The 23,708-nt window shown below is 32.0% G+C and overlaps 1 protein-coding gene across 1 annotated transcript in view; it reads left to right on the top strand.

Annotated features, from left to right (window-relative positions):
• The window catches only part of LOC101888476 (uncharacterized), a 186,998-nt gene that overhangs the window by 150,282 nt on the left and 13,008 nt on the right, over nucleotides 1–23,708 (top strand). The window contains exons 9-12 of the mRNA XM_059126116.1: nucleotides 3,591–3,744; nucleotides 6,708–7,793; nucleotides 16,488–16,787; nucleotides 19,933–20,330. Coding sequence (XP_058982099.1) covers nucleotides 3,591–3,744; nucleotides 6,708–7,793; nucleotides 16,488–16,787; nucleotides 19,933–20,330 — 1,938 coding nt within the window. The remainder of the gene's footprint in view (nucleotides 1–3,590; nucleotides 3,745–6,707; nucleotides 7,794–16,487; nucleotides 16,788–19,932; nucleotides 20,331–23,708) is intronic.

Raw genomic sequence — 23,708 nt, 5'->3', positions numbered from 1 at the left:
AACAAACTTTTCTATAGAAAAGTTGTCCGATAACAAACTTTTCTATAGAAAAGTTGTCCGATAACAAACTTTTCTATATAGAAAAGTTGTCCGATAACAAACTTTTCTATATAGAAAAGTTGTCCGATAACAAACTTTTCTATATAGAAAAGTTGTCCGATAACAAACTTTTCTATATAGAAAAGTTGTCCGATAACAAACTTTTCTATATAGAAAAGTTGTCCGATAACAAACTTTTCTATATAGAAAAGTTGTCCGATAACAAACTTTTCTATATAGAAAAGTTGTCCGATAACAAACTTTTCTATATAGAAAAGTTGTCCGCTAACAAACTTTTCTATAGAAAAGTTGTCCGATAACAAACTTTTCTATAGAAAAGTTGTCCGATAACAAACTTTTCCATAGAAAATTTGTCCGATAACAAACTTTTCTATAGAAAAAAGTTATCCGAAAGCACTGGCTTCTATAGAAAAAATGTCCCATAACAGTCTTCTCATGCAAAAGTGGTCCAATAACACAACTTTTTATAAAAAAAAGTATTTCGATAACAAATTTTCTATGTCCGATAATACTGAGAATACATGTCAAGATTTTGTAAAATATTTTTCATGTGACCGATACATAATTTCTGTGTAATACACTGTTATTATTATTATTATTATTATTATTATTATTATTATTATTATTATTATTATTATTATTATTATTATTATTATTATTATTATTATTATTATTATTATTATTATTATTATTATTATTATTATTATTATTATTATTATTATTATTATTATTATTATTATTATTATTATTATTATTATTATTATTATTATTATTATTTTATTATTATTATTATTATTATTATTATTATTATTATTATTATTATTATTATTATTATTATATTATTATTATTATTATATTATTATTATTATTATTATTATTATTATTATTATTATTATTATTATATTATTATTATTATTATTATTATTATTATTATTATTATTATTATTATTATTATTATTATTATTATTATTATTATTATTATATTATTATTATTATTATTATTATTATTATTATTATTATTATTATTATTATTATTATTATATTATTATTATTATTATTATATTATTATTATTATTATTATTATTATTATTATTATTATTATTATTATTATTATTATTATTATTATTATTATTATTATTATTATTATTATTATTATTATATTATTATTATTATTATTATTATTATTATTATTATTATTATTATTATTATTATTATTATTATTATTATTATTATTATTATTATTATTATTATTATTATTATTATTATTATATTATTATTATTATTATTATTATTATTATTATTATTATTATTATTATTATTATTATTATTATTATTATTATTATTATTATTATTATTATTATTATTATTATTATTATTATTATTATTATTATTATTATTATATTATTATATATTATTATTATTATTATTATTATATTATTATTATTATTATTATTATATTATTATTATTATTATTATATTATTATTATTATTATTATTATTAAAAGTATTATTATTTTTTTTATATTTTTATTTTTTTTTAAAAAACACATTCTTGCAATTTTATTAAAATTTATCCTCTTCGTGCCTCAGTTTGCACTTACCTGCCTAGAACGCCAAAAACACTTAACCATGACTACGATTACATGCTATGTGCTGCTTGCTCTTGTGGCTGTTGTTTTTGTCGTTGTTGTTGTTGTTATTATTATTGTCATTGTCGTTTTTGAAACCGTATCTCTGCTCACTGCTCTGGTTAAAGTGGCTTATGTCTGTTATGGCATACTCGGTGCACAATGTAAACTTAAATGTGTAGAAAAGAAGGCTTTAGTTGTCTCTAACGTCCTGGTTGCTACACATCAAGTAATAACAATAAAACAAAAGAGCTTAGTTTGTAGTATTTTTCGTTTCGTTTTTTTATTTCGCTGACAAGACAAGATATGTCAAAGTAGGTATGTAGCAAGGCAAAGGGTTAAATCAATGTCTCTATGTATAAAATTTCCTCCTTGGCAGACAACGAGTTTGGAAATAATTGTTTTCTGCCTTCGCCACATAAATCAAATTTATGATACAATTAAATACTTTAGGTAAGCCTAGAAGATATGCAATGGTTTTCATTGAAATGCTGTGAGGCTTTGATGGTACTTCAATTGTTTTTTGAGAGAGAAGAAAAACGCTCCTAGGAAAGTTAATTTCCATATTACAACAGGAAAATTGCTTTGGGAGGATTTTTTTGGAAAAACATTATTTTAGGATAATATTCATCGGGTTGGTTATCCATTTTATGGTCATATATGTACAATTTGACAATAAAGAAAGAGTTTTTATTTTATTTAAATTTTATCCTAAAAGTATGCAAAATATTTCAATTAATCTTTAAAAAAAATATTAAAAAGTAAAAAAGCTGTAAGTTCGGCCGGGCCGAAGTTTGAATATCCCCCATCATTTGGAAAGAATTTGGCCATTCTCAAAAACAATAAAATCCGTTAAAAATTCTGTTAAAATCTTAAAAATAGCTGTTATATTAGTGTCTATATGGCGACATGGAGCTGCAGAGATAACTTTGTCTTAAGTCATTACAATATTCAATTGCGAAACTTAAAAAAATCGGCGAATAATGTGGCTTAAATCATCAAAATACCGAATTTCAGGAGGTACCGTTACATGCGGGCTATATGAAGACGTAGACCTGGACAGACAATTTTCTGTCATATACTGTAGTACCCATTACGAACTTCGAATACCAAAATTGAAACATTTCCGGTGGAATATGTCACTTAAATCATCAAAATACCGAATATCGGGAGGTGCCGTTATATGGGGGCTATACGAAGACGAGAACCTGGACAGACAATCTTCTGTCATAGGCTGTAGTACCCATTACGAACTTCGAATACCAAAATTGAAACATTTCCGGTGGAATATGTCACTTAAATTATCAAAATACCGAATATCGGGAGGTACCGTTATATGGGGGCTATACGAAGACGTGGACCTGCACAGACAGTTTTCTGTCTTAAGCTGTAGTATCCATTTCGAACTTAACATACGCAATTTGAAACAATTCTGGTGAATAATGTCGCTAAAATCGTCAAAATACCGAATATCGGGAGGTACCATTATGTTGGGGCTATATCTAAACATGGACGTACATAGCCCATTTTCAATACCAAAAGTCCTGCAGACAGAATATACATTTGAGTAAAATTTTATCAATCTACTTCAATTCGTTCGGAAGCTAGAGTGATTTCCACAGACGGATAGACGGACAGACGGAAGGACATCGATAAATCGGCATAGAATTTTATGCTGATCAAGAAAAAATATTTCGAGGTGACACAAACGGAATGACAAACTTAACATATCCTCCATACTATGGTGGAGGGTATAAAAATATATGTAGCTCGAAGTTGATAAATTTTTGCAACCTAAAAGTATGCAACAGTTTAAATCCTAAAAGTATGCAATTCTTTTTGAATTTCATTTTAAATAATTATGTTTTATTCATAAATTTATACGTTTTTCTCCCATTCCAGGACAAACAACTGCATTCCTCACGAGGCATTATCATATCGAATCAAACCCTGGTCCTTCAGGCCATTTCGAAGTCATCCCATGGACAATATTTTTGCAGGGCCACAAATATACAAGGCAGTGTTTCCAGTAATGAAGTCTATTTAGATGTCAAATGTAAGTTTAAATTTCAAAAAATTAAAAAAAAAATTAAATTCATTAAAACTTTACACTAAAATAGCGTATTGGCGTATTAAGGATACATATCTATATCCTTATTTAAGGACATTTATTATTTTTCGTTAAAAATCATCCTTCTTATGTTTTATCACCCTAGTCTTTAAATTTTCCCCACCTGATATTTCTTTCAATCCTTTTCCTCGCAAAAACCCAACAAAGCCTAACAAAATATCTTCTTTAAACAGAGACAATTATATTTACATAGGTACACCCACTCACATAGACCCACACATACACAGCTGTTTGTCCAAGCATTGTATTAAATTTCAGTTACCTTTTTTCCTCCTCCTCTCCTATTCTCCCCCCATTTCCATACACTTTGAATAGTTTCTGATTACAGCTACCGGATCTTTTGTTCGATATTTTCAGTTCAACCACCCTCCCTCTCCAAACATTTTCAAATATTCTTTTCACAAAAAATTTTGCTTCAAAAGAAAAACTATAACACATTGTAAACATTGTGAAATAATTCCAATATGTGAACAATTTCTAATTTTCTTAGACCTTCCTTTTCATAGTTTCCTGTCTTGTTGCTGCCATTCAATAGATGAATGAATAGAACTTGAAACAATAGCTGGTATTATGGACATGTATGATAGGGGGACGAGGAGGAAGGGAAATATGAATAGATATTTGATAGACAAGAGTTCAAGTGTCATGCAAAATATTTTTCCTGTTGTGAAAAGAAAAACCTTAAGTTGTTATTTTTTATTTTCTTCAAAAAAAGGTGTTGAAGTGGAATATGTTGTTATGAGGTATTATGGATATGAGGAATAAGGGAAGGATAGACTCGGTTAAAGAGTAAATTATTTAAAAATTTAGAACTAAATTTGAAACAAATTGACCGATAATAATATTTCTGGCTGAAATTTCATATCTTTCTCAAGAAAAATGATCGATAACAACACTTCCCTTAAGAGAATTTATCGATGACATTATTTTCTGTAAAAAACTAGACTGGATAACAGCACTTCCTTTGTAGATAGCAAAAAATGGTCGATAACAAGATTTTCTATAGAAAAGTTGGTTGATAACAACATATTCTATGAAAAAAGTTGATCGATAACAATTTTTTCTATAGAAAAGTTTATCGATAACAACTATTTCTATTGAAAATTTGCTTAATAACAACTATTTCTATAAAAAAGTTGTTCGATAACAACTGTTTTTATAGAAAAGTTGATCGATAACAACTATTTCTATAGAAAAGTTGTTCGATAACAACTATTTCTATAGAAAAGTTGTTCGATAACAACTATTTCTATAGAAAAGTTGTTCGATAACAACTATTTCTATAGAAAAGTTGTTCGATAACAACATTTTCTATACAAAAGTGGTTCGATAACAACTATTTCTATAGAAAAGTTGTTCGATAACAACATTTTCTATAGAAAAGTTATTCGGTAACAACATTTTCTATAGAAAGGTTGTTTGGTAACAACATTTTCTATAGAAAAGTTGTTCGATAACAACATTTTCTATAGAAAATGTACTCGATAGCAACTTTTTCTCTAGAAAAGTTTTTTTTTTCTATAAAAAAGTTGCTCGATAACAATTTTTTCTATAGAAAAGTTGCTCGATAACAACTATTTCTATAGAAAAGTTAATCAATAACAACTATTTCTATGAAAAAGTTAATCGATAACAACTATTTCTATGGAAAAGTTAATCGATAACAACTTTTTCTATAGAAAAGTTAATCGATATTAACTATTTCTATAGAAAAGTTGTTCGATAACAGCTATTTCTATAGAAAAGTTGTTCGATAACAACTATTTCTATAGAAAAGTTATTCGATAACAACTATTTCTATAGAAAAGTTAATCGATAACAACTATTTCTATAGAATAGTTAATCGATAACAACTATTTCTATAGAAAAGTTAATCGATAACAACTATTTCCATGGAAAAGTTGTCCGATAACAGCAATTTCTATAGAAAAGTTGTCCGATAACAAATATTTCTATAGAAAAGTTTTCCGATAAAAAACTATTTCTATAGAAAAGTTGTCCGATACGAACTATTTCTATGGAAAATTTGTTCGATAACAACAATTTCTTGAGGATAGTGGTTCGATAACAACATTTTCTGTAGAAAAGTTGTTCGACAACAACCTACTCTACAGAAAAGTTTGCCTTTGAGAAGTTCTTCGATAACAACATTTTCGATAGAGAAGTTGTGCGATAGCGACATTTTCTATGGAAATGTTCTTCGATGACAACATTTTCTGTAGAAAAGTTCTTCGATAACAACATTTTCAATAGAAAAGTTGTTCGATAGCAATATTTTCTATTTCGATTATATAATTTTCTATTTCGATAAAAGCATATTTTCTATCGATAATAACTGTTTTCTAGAAAAGTTGTTCGATAACAACTCTTTTAATAGAAGTTTTGTTCGATAACAACATTTTCCATAGAAAATTTGATCGATAACAAACTCTTCCGTAGCTCGTTTAGAAGAACTCTATAGAATATCTATTCGAAAACTCATTTTTCGGTTGTTCGATAACTGACTTTTTTACTGCAAGGTATTTCGATACCTTCGATTTCCGATGACACACTTGTCTCTATACTATTGCAATATTCTTATTTTTCCCTCCCCTCCCACTCGCTTTCCCCACCCTCTCTCTGCGTTCCTTCCTTCTACTTATTTTATCCTCACAAAATTCCTTTTTTTTTTTTGTTATGCTTTCTCCTTACCTCCCATCCCCTCAATCTAAGTCCTTTCTCCTTCTTTTGAAGGGATTACATTAGCTGTGACATGAAATTATGAAATATTATGACCCCAATTCTGGGGGACAAGCCCTGTACAAATTTAATATGAATTCTAATTATGCCTTTTTCTTTGTTGTTGTTCTTCTTCTTGTTGATGTTGTTGTGCTATCTATTCCCAACAGATCCACCTGTTTGCAAATCCGAATCAACAATCATACGAGCAGCCCTTAAGCAGACCATTAATATAACATGCCAAGTGGATGCGAATCCACTTGATAATCTAAATTACAAATGGCACTTCAACAACTCACTGGAGAGTCTCATTGAGCTACCCAACTCGTTGGGTGGTGGAGGCGTTGTTATGGGACTGACGGCTGGTGGTGGCCATCACTCGCAACAGCAAATGTTATTACATGCGGATGCAAGTCACGCTTCCGCCGGATATTATCAACGTAGCAAGAGGAAACACCTACATGGCCAACAGCATGAGGCTAAACTGGCACATGGCCGACATGGACGCATGGCTATGCGTACGATTGTCCATCAGCAGCAGCAGCAGCAACAGCAGTCCCTGTCACACATGGAGGCCTGGTCAAATATACAATTTGAAGATGATGATGTCGGTGCTGGTGATTATGTGGAACAACCAAAGCCATTGCATCGCCATCGGCCACACTATCACAACGCGGATGATCATCATCATGCCGATGACGACGATGACGACGATGATGATGATGGTGGTGGTGTTGAGGGCCATGATGATGTTGTCGTTGATGACAGAGAAACTGATGAAGCCATTAATGGAGTTTATGGCCGCACTAATAGTGAGGATTTACCTTACACACAAATGGTTTATTCCAATATGATTTATAAAAATCACTTGGACGGCAAACAGCATTCGACTGGGGCAGCAACAATGGGCGGTGTTGGCGGCAGTGGCACTGGACTGCTCAATGGCAAACAGCCCACACAATATCAAACACTGCATCATCAACAACAGCAAATGCGTAGCCAGCCTCTGCATGAGGCGGCCGTGCACAGCAATCAATACCAGCAACTGGCCGAACGCAAACGTTTGGCCGCCCTGCACAAACAGCAACATCATCGCCTGGCCATGGCCACCACAACGACCACTGCCGCTCCAGTGCCCCTGAATAATGTCTACAGCTATCACATTGAATCGTATGAGAGTTTCGGAGCAATTTCGTGTGTGGCCAGCAGTCCGATGGGTCAGTCGCAGCCTTGTTGGTATCACATCCAGCCGGCAGGTAAGTTTCCCGAACGGGAGAGAGAGGGGGGGTGGTTTAAATTACATATTTGTGTGTATGCGCACCTTGAAATGTGAGCATGAATTTGATTGGAGAGATTGCAAGGATGTATGGTTGATTGTATAAAATCTGATGTTAAAAATTGAAGCTGTGTCATGTTTATAATGTTGGTCAATATAAAATATAATGGTGCGGGAGTGTGGGTCCAAACCAAATATTTCATTGCCTCGAAAATGTTGATCCATCCCTTACCTCCCGATGTGATATGTTTTTTTTTGTTGATTTTCATTTGCTTTCCTGTGGTTTTAATGGAAAATATTGATTTTTTGTTCATTGCCGGCCCCAGTGGTTTGTTGTTCTGTTGCCACTTAATTGCTGTCCGTATACATTTCGCTAATTATTGTGAGAGATTTAATTGAGGCCAATGTTGGTTCGTTCGAATATTTGATTTAATGGAAATCAGGGACAAAAAAAAAACGTTTCAAATTGGATTTTTGTTTCAGTTTCATGAACAAAAATAGGGAATTTTGGATTTAATTGCATTGGGGAAATCCGTAGCCATTAGGGCGTATGAATGTTGTCGGTAATCATACGCCCAGTGGGAACTCCTAAGTTAAAAATATTTTGGAGGAAATAATTTCACAAATACAAAGCGGAAATGAGATGCTGGCTATAGAAAGTTATCGAATTTTGAAGCAATGTCAGCTTTATTTGAATGGCGTAAAAGTTACTATTTCTACACATTTTTTTCAAATCGGTAGTTTACGTTTGAAGTCGATCTAGAGCTATGTCCGTCCGTCCGTCTGGCTGGTGTGCTCGAATGGAGTATTCGATTTGATTTAATCTTGGCACATCGTAATATTATTCTCCAATATAGATCGAGTTCGGAGATGGGCAATATCGGTCCACTCCTTCTGGTACCTCCTCACAAAAGGTCGAAATTTTCAAAGAAAAAGAGAAAGAATAATCTAATATTTGCACCAGTGCTAGTTCAGCGGCGAAAATGGACAACATCAGGTTCGAAAATGGACAACTACCTCCCCCCAAAGGGTTAAATTTTTGAATAACTATAACTCATTTAAAATGTGATTTAAGAGTCCGATTGTCTCCAAATTACACACATCGCAATATATTTATTAACCCAGGATCTGATGTGAAGACGGAATACATCGGCCGACTTCTTCTTCCCATAAAGGGTCGAAATTTTGAATATCCAAGAAGCTCATAAGAAGTGAAATTAATATCCGATTTCATTCAGACTTGGCACATCGCAATATTTCTAGCAACACAGGATTTGTTATAAAGAGCGTAGGGATGGGACCATTCCTTTTGGTACTTCCCCCACAACGGGTCGAAATTTTGAAAATATATAACTTTCATAAAATGTGAAATTAGCAATCGATTATCCTAAAATTTCACACATCCCAGTATTTTCATCAACACAAGTTCTGGTGTAAAGATTTAATGTATCGGTCCACTTCTTCTGGTACCTTCCCCACAAAGGGTCGAAAATCTGAATATCCATGAAGCTCATAAAAATTGAAATTAATATCCGATTTCATTCAGACTTGGCACATCGCAATATTTCTAGCAACACAGGATTTGTTATAAAGAGCGTTGGGATCGGACCATTCCGTCGGGTACCTCCCCCACAACCGGTCAAAATTTTGAATAGAAATAACTCTCATAAAACGCCAAGTACGCATCCGATTTTCCTAAAATTTCACTCAACCCAGTATTTTTGTTAACACAAGCTCTGTTGTGAAAATAGTAGATATCGATCCACTATTTCTGGTACCTCCCCCACAACGGGTTAGAATTTTGAATAACCATAAAGCTCATAAAACGCGAAACGAGCATCCGATTATTTTCAAACTCAACACATCCCAATATTTTTATCAAGCAAATATTGGATGTGAAGATGGGATATACGGGATCACACCTTCTGGTACCTTTCCCACAACGGGTGGAAATTTTGAATATTTATGACTCTAATAAAAAAAAGCGAAATATGCATCTGATTCTCCTTAAATTTCGCTTCTTCCAATATTTTTACTAATGCAAGATCTAAAACTTCCTAAAGCCTGAAAGCAAATCCACGTTGAAACTCTTTCTCTACAAATTTTAGATTTTCCTGGGAACGACAGGCTCATTCTGATCTAATTTTAATTTGCTGTAGATTCCGATAAAATTATCATCAGAGTTATATTTATTCATTATCCATGGTTGCGTATAAATAACCACCAATCATCATACGCCCCACCGTGCAGATTTAATAAATACCCACTTGATTCTAGGTTTTATTATGAATCCCTCGTATTATTTACATTTCTCCATAGAGACAGCAAACCAGCATAACCCTTAAATTTTAAGCTGGATGTGTGTGGGTAACGCTACCTTACCATGGCTTAGTGTTATCCACCTCCACACAGTTTGTTAATACTTCTACTTAGCTATTGTAACGAGGTTTTTTCCTGGTTATACAATTCCTCGACTTAAGACCATGAGTAACAATATTGTGGGCTCTTTCTCCCTTTCTCTCTATCTCGCTCCCTTACGAAATTACTCCCTCTAAACAAAAAAAACCTAACTATTTGTCTATTATAACCTCACTTGTATAACATTTATGGCTTTGAGCATATTGTTGACCCTAAAAAGACAATAAAACAAAGAGGAGCAAAGAGGTTGGAAAGAGTGGTACCTCTTTGTTGGATTACATGTTTTGCTTATCTGGGTGTACACAAACATATATACATACATACGATTGTGTGCAAATGTTTGTTAGCTTGTTACAAATACGGTCAGCTAATGCGACAGGATCACATGGAAGATATAAATGTTGAAGGTGAAATGAAAATAACAGTTTTTAAGAAAATTACACTCGGAATATAAAAAATTCAACACAAGTTAAAGGCGCATCTATTTTCCAGTCAAAGTCTCTTTAAAAATTCATTTTTGGAGAAAATGTCAAAGGAAGAAATATTCGAAATCAAATTCTACTTTGAGTCTCTGAACAAAAGAAACTTGTATCTTTAATATGTTATATAGAAAAATGACATATATTTTGGTATATAAAAATCTATCCTTATTTTTCATGTTTAAGTAGACCTTAAAAAATATTAAAAAATCCACGTTTATTGGTCTGTGGGTGGTCTATTTGTCCTTGAAAAATATCCACGTTTTTTTATTATTGGACTGTTGGTCCTTGAAATATATTCTATAAAAAATCATTTTTGGTGGTCCTCGGTCCTTGAAAAATATTCTTAAACAAATCCTATATTATTGATCTCTTGGTCCTTAAAAGATATACTAAAAAAAACTAATTTTTGGTGGTCGTAGAAGAATATTCTTTTTAGTCTTCAGATCCTTGAAAACATATAAAAAAATATTCTGTAAAAATCCACGTTTTTTTCGACTTCAGATCCTTGAAAAAATATTCTTTAAAAATCTACGTTTTTTTCGACTTCAGATCCTTGAAAAAATATTCTTTAAAAATCCACGTTTTTTTCGACTTCAGATCCTTGAAAAAATATTCTTTAAAAATCCACGTTTTTTTCGACTTCAGATCCTTGAAAAAATATTCTTTAAAAATCCACGTTTTTTTCGACTTCAGATCCTTGAAAAAATATTCTTTAAAAATCCACGTTTTTTTCGACTTCAGATCCTTGAAAAAATATTCTTTAAAAATCCACGTTTTTTTCGACTTCAGATCCTTGAAAAAATATTCTTTAAAAATCCACGTTTTTTACATTTCAGATCCTTGAAAAAATATTCTTTAAAAATCCACGTTTATAAGTTTTCAGATCGTTGAAAAAATATTCTTTAAAAATCCACGTTTATAAGTCTTCAGATACTTGAAAAAATATTCTTTAAAAATCCACGTTTATAAGTCTTCAGATCGTTGAAAAAATATTCTTTAAAAATCCACGTTTATAAGTCTTCAGATACTTGAAAAAATATTCTTTTAAAATCCACGTTTATAAGTCTTCAGATCGTTGAAAAAATATTCTTTAAAAATCCACGTTTATAAGTCTTCAGATACTTGAAAAAATATTCTTTAAAAATCCACGTTTATAAGTCTTCAGATCCTTGAAAAAATATTCTTTAAAAATCCACGTTTATAAGTCTTCAGATCCTTGAAAAAATATTCTTTAAAAATCCACGTTTATAAGCCTTAAGATCCTTGAAAAAATATTCTTTAAAAATCCACGTTTTTTTCGACTTCAGATCCTTGAAAAAATATTCTTTAAAAATCCACGTTTTTTTCGACTTCAGATCCTTGAAAAAATATTCTTTAAAAATCCACGTTTTTTACATTTCAGATCCTTGAAAAAATATTCTTTAAAAATCCACGTTTATAAGTCTTCAGATCGTTGAAAAAATATTCTTTAAAAATCCACGTTTATAAGTCTTCAGATCGTTGAAAAAATATTCTTTAAAAATCCACGTTTATAAGTCTTCAGATACTTGAAAAAATATTCTTTTAAAATCCACGTTTATAAGTCTTCAGATCGTTGAAAAAATATTCTTTAAAAATCCACGTTTATAAGTCTTCAGATACTTGAAAAAATATTCTTTAAAAATCCACGTTTATAAGTCTTCAGATCCTTGAAAAAATATTCTTTAAAAATCCACGTTTATAAGTCTTCAGATCCTTGAAAAAATATTCTTTAAAAATCCACGTTTATAAGCCTTAAGATCCTTGAAAAAATATTCTTTAAAAATCCACGTTTATAAGTCTTCAGATCCTTGAAAAAATATTCTTTAAAAATCCAGGTTTATAAGTCTTCAGATCCTTGAAAAAATATTCTTTAAAAATCCACGTTTATAAGTCTTCAGATCCTTGAAAAAATATTCTTTAAAAATCCACGTTTATAAGTCTTCAGATCGTTGAAAAAATATTCTTTAAAAATCCACGTTTATAAGTCTTCAGATCGTTGAAAAAATATTCTTTAAAAATCCACGTTTATAAGTCTTCAGATCGTTGAAAAAATATTCTTTAAAAATCCACGTTTATAAGTCTTCAGATCCTTGAAAAAATATTCTTTAAAAATCCACGTTTATAAGTCTTCAGATCCTTGAAAAAATATTCTTTAAAAATCCAGGTTTATAAGTCTTCAGATCCTTGAAAAAATATTCTTTAAAAATCCACGTTTATAAGTCTTCAGATCCTTGAAAAAATATTCTTTAAAAATCCACGTTTATAAGCCTTAAGATCCTTGAAAAAATATTCTTTAAAAATCCACGTTTATAAGTCTTCAGATCCTTGAAAAAATATTCTTTAAAAATCCAGGTTTATAAGTCTTCAGATCCTTGAAAAAATATTCTTTAAAAATCCACGTTTATAAGTCTTCAGATCCTTGAAAAAATATTCTTTAAAAATCCACGTTTATAAGTCTTCAGATCGTTGAAAAAATATTCTTTAAAAATCCACGTTTATAAGTCTTCAGATCGTTGAAAAAATATTCTTTAAAAATCCACGTTTATAAGTCTTCAGATCCTTGAAAAAATATTCTTTAAAAATCCACGTTTATAAGTCTTCAGATCGTTGAAAAAATATTCTTTAAAAATCCACGTTTATAAGTCTTCAGATCCTTGAAAAAATATTCTTTAAAAATCCACGTTTATAAGTCTTCAGATCCTTGAAAAAATATTCTTTAAAAATCCACGTTTATAAGTCTTCAGATCCTTGAAAAAATATTCTTTAAAAATCCACGTTTATAAGTCTTCAGATCCTTGAAAAAATATTTTTTTAAAAATCCACGTTTATTGGTCTTCAGATCCTTGAAAAATATTCTTTAAAAACTGGTCTTCAGATCCTTCATTCTTTATTGGACATTCGGTTCCTGAAAATTAATCTTCAAAAAAATCTGCGTTTATTGCTCTGTTGTTGGTCTGTTAGACCTTGAAAAATATTCTTTTAAAAATTCATGATTATTGGTCTCTTAGGCCTTGAAAAATATTCATTAAAAAACCATATTTGGTATCTTTAATAAGTATTATTATTATTATTAATAATCTTTAAAAAGTATTATTTTAAAAGTCCACATTTATTAGGCCTTTGGTCCTCAAAATATATTCTTAAAAAAAATCCTTGATTATTGGTATTTTTGTTCTTAAAAAAATATTCTCTAAAAAAATCCTGGATTATTGGTCTATTAGTCCTCGCAAAACATTCTTAAAGAATCCATATCTGGTGGTTCTTTGGTCCTTGAAAAGTATTTCTTAAAAAAATCCACGTTTATTGGTGCGATGGCCCTTGAAAAATATTCCTAAAAAAATTTCCTTTATTGTTTAAACAAATTTGCTGGTCTCTTGTTCTTTGAAAAATTGTCTTTAAAATTGCTTTAGAAAAGAAAAATATTTAAAAAATCCTTGCCTATTGGTTGTTTGGTCCTTGAAAACATTCAATAAAAAATCCACATTTTGTAGTCCTTTGGTGTCTGAAAAAATCTGATAAAAAATCCTTGATTTTTAAGCGCATGGTCCTTGAAACCCTTATTTTTAAAAAAATCTGGATTATTGTACCACATTTTGTAGTTCTTGGGGGTCTAAAAAATTTCTTAAAAAAATCCGTTTGGTCCTTGAAAAATATATTAAAAAAATTCTGTATTATAAGGTCCGTGAGAATTCTTTAAAAAGTACACATATGGTAGTCTGTTGGCCCTTGAAAAAAAAATCTTAAAAAATCCAAGTTTATTGCCTTATAGGTCCTTGAAAAAAATGTTTAAAAAATTCTTGACTATTGCTCTATAGGTCCTTGAAAAAATTTCCTTAAAAAATCCACGTTTATTGTCCTATAGGTCCTTGTATAAAAATCCTTGAGGAATCCTTGATTATTGCCCTATATGTACTTAAAAAATCTATATAAAATTCTTGATTATTGGTCTATAGGTCTTTGAAAAGAAATTCTTAAAATCCATATTTATTGCCATATAGATCCTTGAAAAAATCCTTGATCATTGCTCTGTAGGTCCTTGAAAAAAATTAATAAAAGATCTTACATTATTGCTGTATGGGCCCTTGAAAAAAATCTTAAAAAATTCAAGTTTATTTCTGTATAGATCCTTGAAAAAAAATTTCTTATTGCTCTATAGGTTCTTGAAAAAATCTATAAAAAATCCTTGAATTATGATCTATAGGTCCTTGAAAAAAATCTTAGATTATTTCTTTATAGGTCCATGCAAAAATATTATTACAAAAATCCACTTTAATTGGTCTTATGGTTAATGAAAGAATTTACAATAAACAAATCCATGTTATCGGCCCTTAAAAAAAAATTCACTTAAAATTCACGATTACTTGTCACCGGGATTATTGCCCCCTCCTTGAAAAGCATTCCTATTTTTAAAAATTCACCAATAAAAACGCGTTGATCCATCTAAAATTTTTCTTTAATAATCCAGTCTTATGGGTATGTCGGTCCTTGAGAAGAGAATCAAGATTTTCCCAATTTTCTGCATTTCTCCCTCATTTTTTTACCATGCCAGTGCGTATACTTGTTTTCGATATGTATACGCCACTCCCTCTCCTCCCCATTAGTATAACTCATACGCCACCTGATATCACGTATATCTTTTTTTCTGTGGTTTCAATTGCCCCTCCCTCCCCTCTCACCCCCAATCAAATTGTAGCAAAAAAAAAACACATATCTCCTCAACCATTTAGGCCTTCACATTAATGAGTATTCCTTAATGAACCACTTTAATATTTTTGTGTTTATAGAAAATTTCAATATAGGCATGGCGAAATGAGTGGTTACACTCATATAAATATAATATGTCTGGCTACAACTATGAGTGTGTGTGTGTGTGTTTCGTGGCGTTTTCCTTCTTGAGAGTTATTTTTTCAATTCTTTCCTCATTCACACACACACACACTCACACACCCATCTACATATATAATGAACATACTTTCCTGAGTGTAGACACTTAATATTCTTTTGCCTACAAAAGCATAAAGTGTTATATTCTGAAATTGAATTGCATGTATGCACACACACACACACTTACACATACGTGTATACACACACCCGTATGCAGAAAGAAAAAACATAGCTCAACACAAAAGTTAAGTGTTGAATCGCATACATGTGAGTATGTGTGAATGCCGCCTTACCAAACTAGCATTGGAGAAGGCAAGCGAAAAAAAACTATAAGTGTTTCTACATTCATGTGGCAACTCATTTATGAGGGGAGGGTGTGAAGTTGAAGGTGGTGGCTATATAACGCCAATATTGTTTGCACCCAGAAGAAGAAGGAAAAAAACTGCCATGAGTTCATGGCTTTAACATTAACATACAAGTGTTTGGAGTGCCAGAGTTTCTTTCAATTTTCTACACCAATGAAGCTAGTTCTAATGAACATACACATATACACACTCAAACCTACTCCCTCTCCTGGTCACATAAACAACATGGTTGGTATGTTGGCATGGAGGAATGGGTGGCATATGTGTGTGAGGTTTGCATACCGGCACATACTTAACACCTATAGGCCCCTGGGCCCAAGGTAATTGTATAATTGCTTTTGCTGAGTCTGGGTGCGTGCGGGTATGTGTTAATAATTGAAATTAAATATGTTTTCTTGTGTCTTAATTAATGGAAAGGTTGGGGAAATTGGATAATAAGGAATATATAACTTAATTCTTAATTCAAATTAAAAAAATTAAAATATTTTTTATATTTCTTTCTAGATCTCCCCGAACCCGTGAAAAATTGCTCCGCCTATAATTTCACCGCCAATTCCATGCAAATACAATGTATACCCGGCTATGATGGTGGCATACCCCAGCATTTCCATGTCCAGGTCTATGATGAGCTGAATCGCCAGATTTTATATAACACCTCATTTCGTAATCCCGAATTCACGGTCAAACGTTTGCCCAGCGATTCAGTGTTTGTGTTGCGCATAACAGCCGTCAATGCCCAGGGACCAAGTAAAGTGTCATATCGTTTGAGAGGAAGGACATTGTCGGCACCGCTGCTGAGAACTGGTAAGTGCGAAGGATTTTAGGGATAGCTTTGGGATTAAATAAGAAAATATAAAAAATTATATACTGTGTATGATTTATATTAATTAAGAAGGGTCCTTGGGGTGGTATGAGTGATATTAACAATTATACGCCTTATAAGCATTTAAATTGAAGAAGAAGGGGATTTTCCTGGGGAATTTATGTTTTTATAACTTAGCTGTTATAAAATTATTATATCAATTATATGGCATCAAAGTTCATAAACAAAGATTTCGAAAGTATTTTGGGAATTTTTTTCTTGGGATTAAATGAGGAAATTGGGAAAATAAGAAGTAGCGTATGATTCATATTAATTTAGAAGGTTTCGTATACACCCTATGAACACTGATACTCAAGAACAAAACAATTTTTTGTCAGGGATTTTTTTTATATTGCCTTTAAAAGTATTTAAACCTTTGAACCATGACCCGTCATCAAATATTTAAAAAAAAAAATCTTTAAATGATAGGTATGTGGAAAGCATTTTGGGGATTTTTTTGAAATTGAGAAAATACCTGCTGCGTATGATTTATATTAATATAGGGGGCCCTTGGGGTGTATGAGTGATATTAACAATTATACGACCTATGGACCCTGAAACCTAAGAAAAAACTATTTTTCGGGGAAAACACTTATTTACATTGCCTTTAAAAGTACATAAACCATTTTGCCAGGTCTAATATACAAATATTTTAAAAAATCTTTAAACGATAGGTTTGTGGAATGGATTTTGCGGTTTATTTTATTTTTAAATTAGAGAATTGAAAAAATAGAGTTTGCGTATGATTAACATAAATGTAAAGGGTTCTGAGGGTGGTATGAGTGTTGATAACAATTAGACGCTCCAAGAACATTGGAATACAGATTTGTAGGGTGAAAATATGTTCATAGTATGGAGGGTATATTGAGTTTGTCATTCCATTTGTAACATCTCGAAATATAAATTTTAGACCCCACAAAGTTGATTTAGCGATGTCTGTCCGTCTTTGGAAATCGATCTAGCTTCCGAATAAATTGAAGTAGCTTAATAAAATTTAACTCAGATGTGTGTTAGGTCCGCAGAACTTTTGAAATTGAAAATGAGCTATATAGGTCCACCCTTTGGCCTCCATATACCTGTTCCTCCAGACATTCGGTATTTTGATGATCAAATTTGGAACTTAAAGTTCCTAATGGGTACCATATCTTATTCCCAAAAATTTCCTGTACCTATATCTTCGTATAGCCCCCATATAAGTGTACCTCCAGATATTCGGTATTTTAAAGATCTTAGCGACATTTTCACCAGAATTGTTTCAAAATTCATATTTGATGTTCATAATGTATGCTCAGATGTGTGTTAGGTCCGCAGAACTTTTGAAATTGAAAATGGGCTATATAGGCCCAGGTATAGCCCCCATATAAGTATACATCCGGATATTCGATATTTTGATGATTTGTGTCAAACTTTTCACCGGAGAAGTTACAAATTTGGAACTTAATGTTCCTAATGGGTACCACATCTTATTCCCAAAAATTTTCTATACAGGTTCACGTCTTCGTATAGCCCCCATATACGTGTACCTCCAGATATTCGGTATTTTCATGATCTTAGCGACATTTTTCACCAGAAATGTTTCAAAATTCATATTTGATGTTCATAATGGGTACTAAAGTCTATCCGAAAATTGCGTATGCAGGTCCACAACTTCGTATAGCCTCCATATCACAGTAAATCCCTATTTTCGATATTTTGATAATTTTAGGTGACATTTTTCGCCAGAATTATTTCATATTTCGTATTGAAAGTTCGTAATGGGTACTGCAGCCTGTGACCGAACGTTACTCACACAGGTCCACGTCTTCATATAGAGCCGAGATAACGTTAGCTCCCTATATTTGCTATTTTGAAGATTTTAGCGACATTAACCACCGGAATTATTTCAAATTTCATATTTGATGTTCATAAAGGGTACTCCTATTTGTGACAGAAAATTGCCTTTGCAGCCAAAAGTCTTCCTATAGGCCCCATATCACTGTACCTCCATATTTTTGGTATTTTTATAATTTTAGGTGACATTTTTCACCCGAATTGTTCCAGGTCTTCGTTTAGCTCCCATATAACAGTAGCTCTCTATTGTCGGTATTTTGATCATTTCAAAGATAATTGTTCCCCGCAATTATTTCAAATGTCGTATTTGAAGTTCCTAATGGCTGCTATAGCTTGTGACAAAAAATTTTGCATGCAGGTCAACGTCTTCGTATGGCCCACATATAACTGTACCTCCCCATATTCGGTATTTTGATGATTTCAGCGACATTTTTCACCGGAACTGTTTAAATTTTCGTGCTTGAAGTTCTTAATGGGTACTACAGCCTGTGACAGAAAATTGCATATATAGCTCCAGGTCTTCGTATAACTCTCAAATAACAATAGCTCCCTATTTTCGGTATTTTGATAATTTTAGACGACATTTTTCACCGGAATTGTTTAAAATTTCGTATTTGAAGTTCCTAATAAATAATACTGCCTGTGACAGAAAATTGTCTATGCAGGTTCAAGTCTTCCCATAGAACGGTAACTCCCTATTCGGTGTTTCTATGAAATTTTTTCCACGGATTTTTTTTTAATTGTAAATTTCTTCCAACTTTTGAAAGACATATAAGGTTCGGTCCAGCCAAACTTACTCCGTATGAGTAAAAAACTTACGTATGAGTAATAAATCACTTATACCAATCATACGAAGTTTTTAAATAGATTTTTAAATCATGGGCCATGGTGTCGTATGATGATTTTTTACTCATACGCTTGCAGACAATGTAAAACATATTTGCTCGAGAAAAATATTTTCTTCTTGAGTTGAAGTGCTCATTGGGCGTATAATTGCTAATAGAACTCATACCACCCCAGCACCCTTTAAAATAATATAAATAATACAAATTTTCAACTAATATATACAATTGATATTTTTCCCCATTTGCTCACAATTAATATTTATTTATTTTTCTTCAATTCTCTCTACTTTTACTTTCACAAAAAAAAATTCATCAACAAATAAAAAACTTGGTATTTAACCCCCTATGCCACGGTTTCACACAACACACCTTTACTGCATTGAATCGAAACGCCAACAAAAAACACAAACAGCATCCTCCACTGCAGTTCTGGTCCAACTAACCCCATTACTGGGTGCCCTAGTTGGTGTCATAGCAACACTGTTCCTCGTTGCCATTTGTATTGTGATTTTCATGAAGTTTCGCACAAAGCACAATCGCCGTGGCCCCAGCGGCGATACAACAACAACGGAAGCCGACAAAGGCAGCGCCGAGCCGTTGTCACGCAACATGGGCAGCCATTCCAGTTTGGAAGATAAAAATCCCGATGTGATACCGCAGGAGACCAATAGCGAAGATGAATTCCATTTGGAGGAGAAGGCATTCGATCGCCTGAATATGGAATCACAGCGCATCATTTATACGCCAACGTCGAGAATGAATGCCGCATCGCCACCGCCGCCCTCGCTGTCGCCCACCTTTGGCAAGCAGGTGAGTTGAAAATTTTGCTGAGTTTATTTTTGTTTAAGGGGTTTCTGCAAGGGGTGGCAAAAAAGTTATTTTGCATTTCTGCTGCCACCACTGGGAATAATTGTTTGTTTTTTGTTCAGTTTGAAAATCTGTATAAAAATTGTTGTGCCTGCAAATCTCATAGCTAAAAAATATGGCGTAGAGGACAACAAAAACATGTCAATTTTATTTGAGGACTGGAATGTAACTCCCAGTTTTTCCATTGATGTTGTTCATTCTTTGTCCAGCTTTGAGAATATTTGCATTGTAAAATATTAGCTTTGTGGAGATGCCCAATAGGCGGAGGTGATTTGCCATTCAATCAGGTTAATAAAAGGGCAAGCATGCATATCAGAGGCAGTTCTTTTTTAATAAAGCTAGGCATAAAAACTACTTTAGGAATTCTTGAAAAGATTTGAGTTGCATGAGTAGAACTTGTAAAGGTTTTCTGAAGAAAGAAACATTATTCTAATCCTTTAATATGGCGCCCAACATAAAATTGTAGAAATGGCATCTTAATTTCCCATATGGGCTACTAAGGGAGATTCAAGCTTAATACAGTTAGAATTCACAATATAATCTCCCAAGATGGTTGCCCTTTTTACCGTATTCAGTTCTCTCTCAGTCTATCAAAGTTTAGGCTTTCAAGGGTAAAATGAGCCAAGAGAATGGCTTCAAATTACATACATTTTTATTCCAAAGTTACTAATATTTTTTTTCTGTCCAAAATTATGTCAAGGTCTCCACATGTAAGCCCTAGAAACCAACAGCCACCTCAAACATCAGGATTCCAGTTTTATAATTTCCTCCATTACCATTTAGTACAATTATATTACGCTTATCCGAAACTGATGATTCCTACAGTGATATCCATATCACATTTCAAGATTCCAGCTATATGACCTTAGCAAATACAAAATTTAGTACCATTTAGTACAATTATAGTACGCATTTGAAACCAATCTCCACGTATCTATGTCAGATACTAACAGTGTCTTAATTATACAATTTCAGGACTCCAGGTCCATCCCTTCGCCCAATATCAAATTTAGTTCTATTTAGTACTTTTTCTACATACTTCCAAAACCACGTCCATTTTTCAATTCCAGATACCGACAAAGACCTCAATATCAAATTTCAGGATTTCAGCTCTTACCCTTCACCCAATATCAAATTTAGTACCACTTAGTACTTTTTGTACAATTATAGTACACATTTTCAAAATGATTTCCATGTCTCAATTCCAGATGCCAACAGAGACCTGAATATCAAATTTGAGGATTTAAGATCTATTACTTCACACAATACCAAATTTAGTACTATTTAGTACTTTTCGTGCAATTATGGTACACATTTCCACTACCATCTTAACAGCAGACACCAACATAGACCTAAATATAATTCCTCTGGATTTCAGCTCTATTCCTTCACACATTACCAAATTTAGTACTATATAGTACTTTTTGTACAATTATAGTACACATATCCAAAACTACCTCCATATCTAAATTCCAGATACCAACAGAGAACTTTGTATCAAATTTTGAGATTCCAGCTCTATGCCTTCACACAGTATCCAATTTAGTACCACTCAGTACTTTTTGTACAAAAATGGCACCCATTTCAAAAACCAACTTCTTATCTCAATCCAACATACCAACAGAGACCTCAATATCAAATTTAAGGATTCCAGGGCTATCCCTTCAACCAATACCCAACCATTTAGTACTTTTCGAACAATTATAGTCCACATAACCCCCTCCATATCTTAACCACATACACCAGCATTGACCTCAATATTAAATTTAAGGTATCTTGGGGATAGGGTTGCATCTAGAACCAACTTCAGAACAATTTAGTACTTTTTGTACAATTATTGTACACACATTCACAACTACATACATATCGCGATTTCAAAGAACTCAATATTAAATTTAAGGATTTCAATCCCATTCGCTCACCAATTTCCAAATTTCGTACCATTTAGTACTTTTCGAAAAATTATAGTACAAATTTCCAAATCCACCTCCTTATCTCAATTCCAGATACCAACCATGACCTCAATATTAGATCTGAGGACTCCAGCTCCATTGGTTCATCACAATTCTAATTTGTTCGAAATTTAGTTCCCTTTAGGACACATAAGTACGAATTTCCAAATCTCCCTACATACCCCAATCTCACACTCCCAAAGTAATCCAAATTCCAAATTTTAGGATTCTACTCCTGTTGGTTCGCCCAAATTCCAAATTGTACCATCTTTAGTACCATATAGTACACTAAAGTACAAATTTTCATGACTGCCTAAATCACAAAGTTCAACAAAACTCTTATTTTTAAATTTCAGGATTCCAACTCTATTGGTTCTCCCAAAAATTTAAATTGTACCAAATTTAGTACCACTTAGTACCCATAGGTACGAATTTCCAAAACTACCTACATTCCTTAGTCCTACAATACAATAGTAATCTTATTTCCATAATTCAGGATTCCAACTCTATTGTTTCTCCCAAAAATTTAAATTGTACCAAATTTAGTACCATTTAGTGAATATAAGTACGAATTTCCAAAACTACCTTAATATTTCAGTGTTACAAAACTTGAAATCTTGTATCCATATTTCAATATTCCAATTCCATTGGTTCTCCCAAAAAATTAAATTGTACCAAATTTAGTACCATTTAATACATATGCGTTCGAATTTCCACACCTACCTACATTCCTCAATCGTAGAATGCAATAGTTATTTTATTTTTAAATTTCAGAATTCCAGCTCTATCGGTTTTCCAGCAAATCGAAATTGTACCGAATTTAGTACCACTTAGTACCTTTGGTGCACATAAGTACAAATTTCGAAAACTTCCCCCATATCCCAATCCCACTCTCCGCCAGTAATGCTAACTTTTAATTTTAGGATTTCAGCTCCTCCAGATTTGAATTGTACTAAATTTAGTACTGCTTAGGACTTTTCGTATACATGAGTACACACTTCCAAAAATAACTCCTTATATAGAGTGTACTTGTAAATTTTTATTCCCATTCCCAATTTAAACTTTTTACCTCTAATGGTACGAAATGGTACCAAATTTAGTCAATTTAAGTACACATTTCGAAAACTTCCTCCATATCCCAATCCTACACTCCGCCAGAAATATTAACTCCCAATTTTAGGATTTCAGCTCCATCCGTTCTTCCAATTTCAAGTTGTATTAAATTTAGTACTGTTCAGCACCTTTCATGTACATGAGTACACACTACCAAAACTATCTTCTTATATCGACTCTACTCCTCAGCCTTGATTCCCATTGCGAATTGCAACTTTTTAGCTCTTACCGAAAGTATAACAAATTTAGTACATTT

The sequence above is a fragment of the Musca domestica genome, unplaced genomic scaffold (genome assembly GCF_030504385.1).
Source record: "Musca domestica strain aabys unplaced genomic scaffold, Musca_domestica.polishedcontigs.V.1.1 37, whole genome shotgun sequence".
In the NCBI taxonomy this organism is placed as follows: domain Eukaryota; kingdom Metazoa; phylum Arthropoda; class Insecta; order Diptera; family Muscidae; genus Musca; species Musca domestica.
Note: the sequence above shows the minus strand (reverse complement) of the source record. Positions and strands in the feature narration are given on the sequence as shown.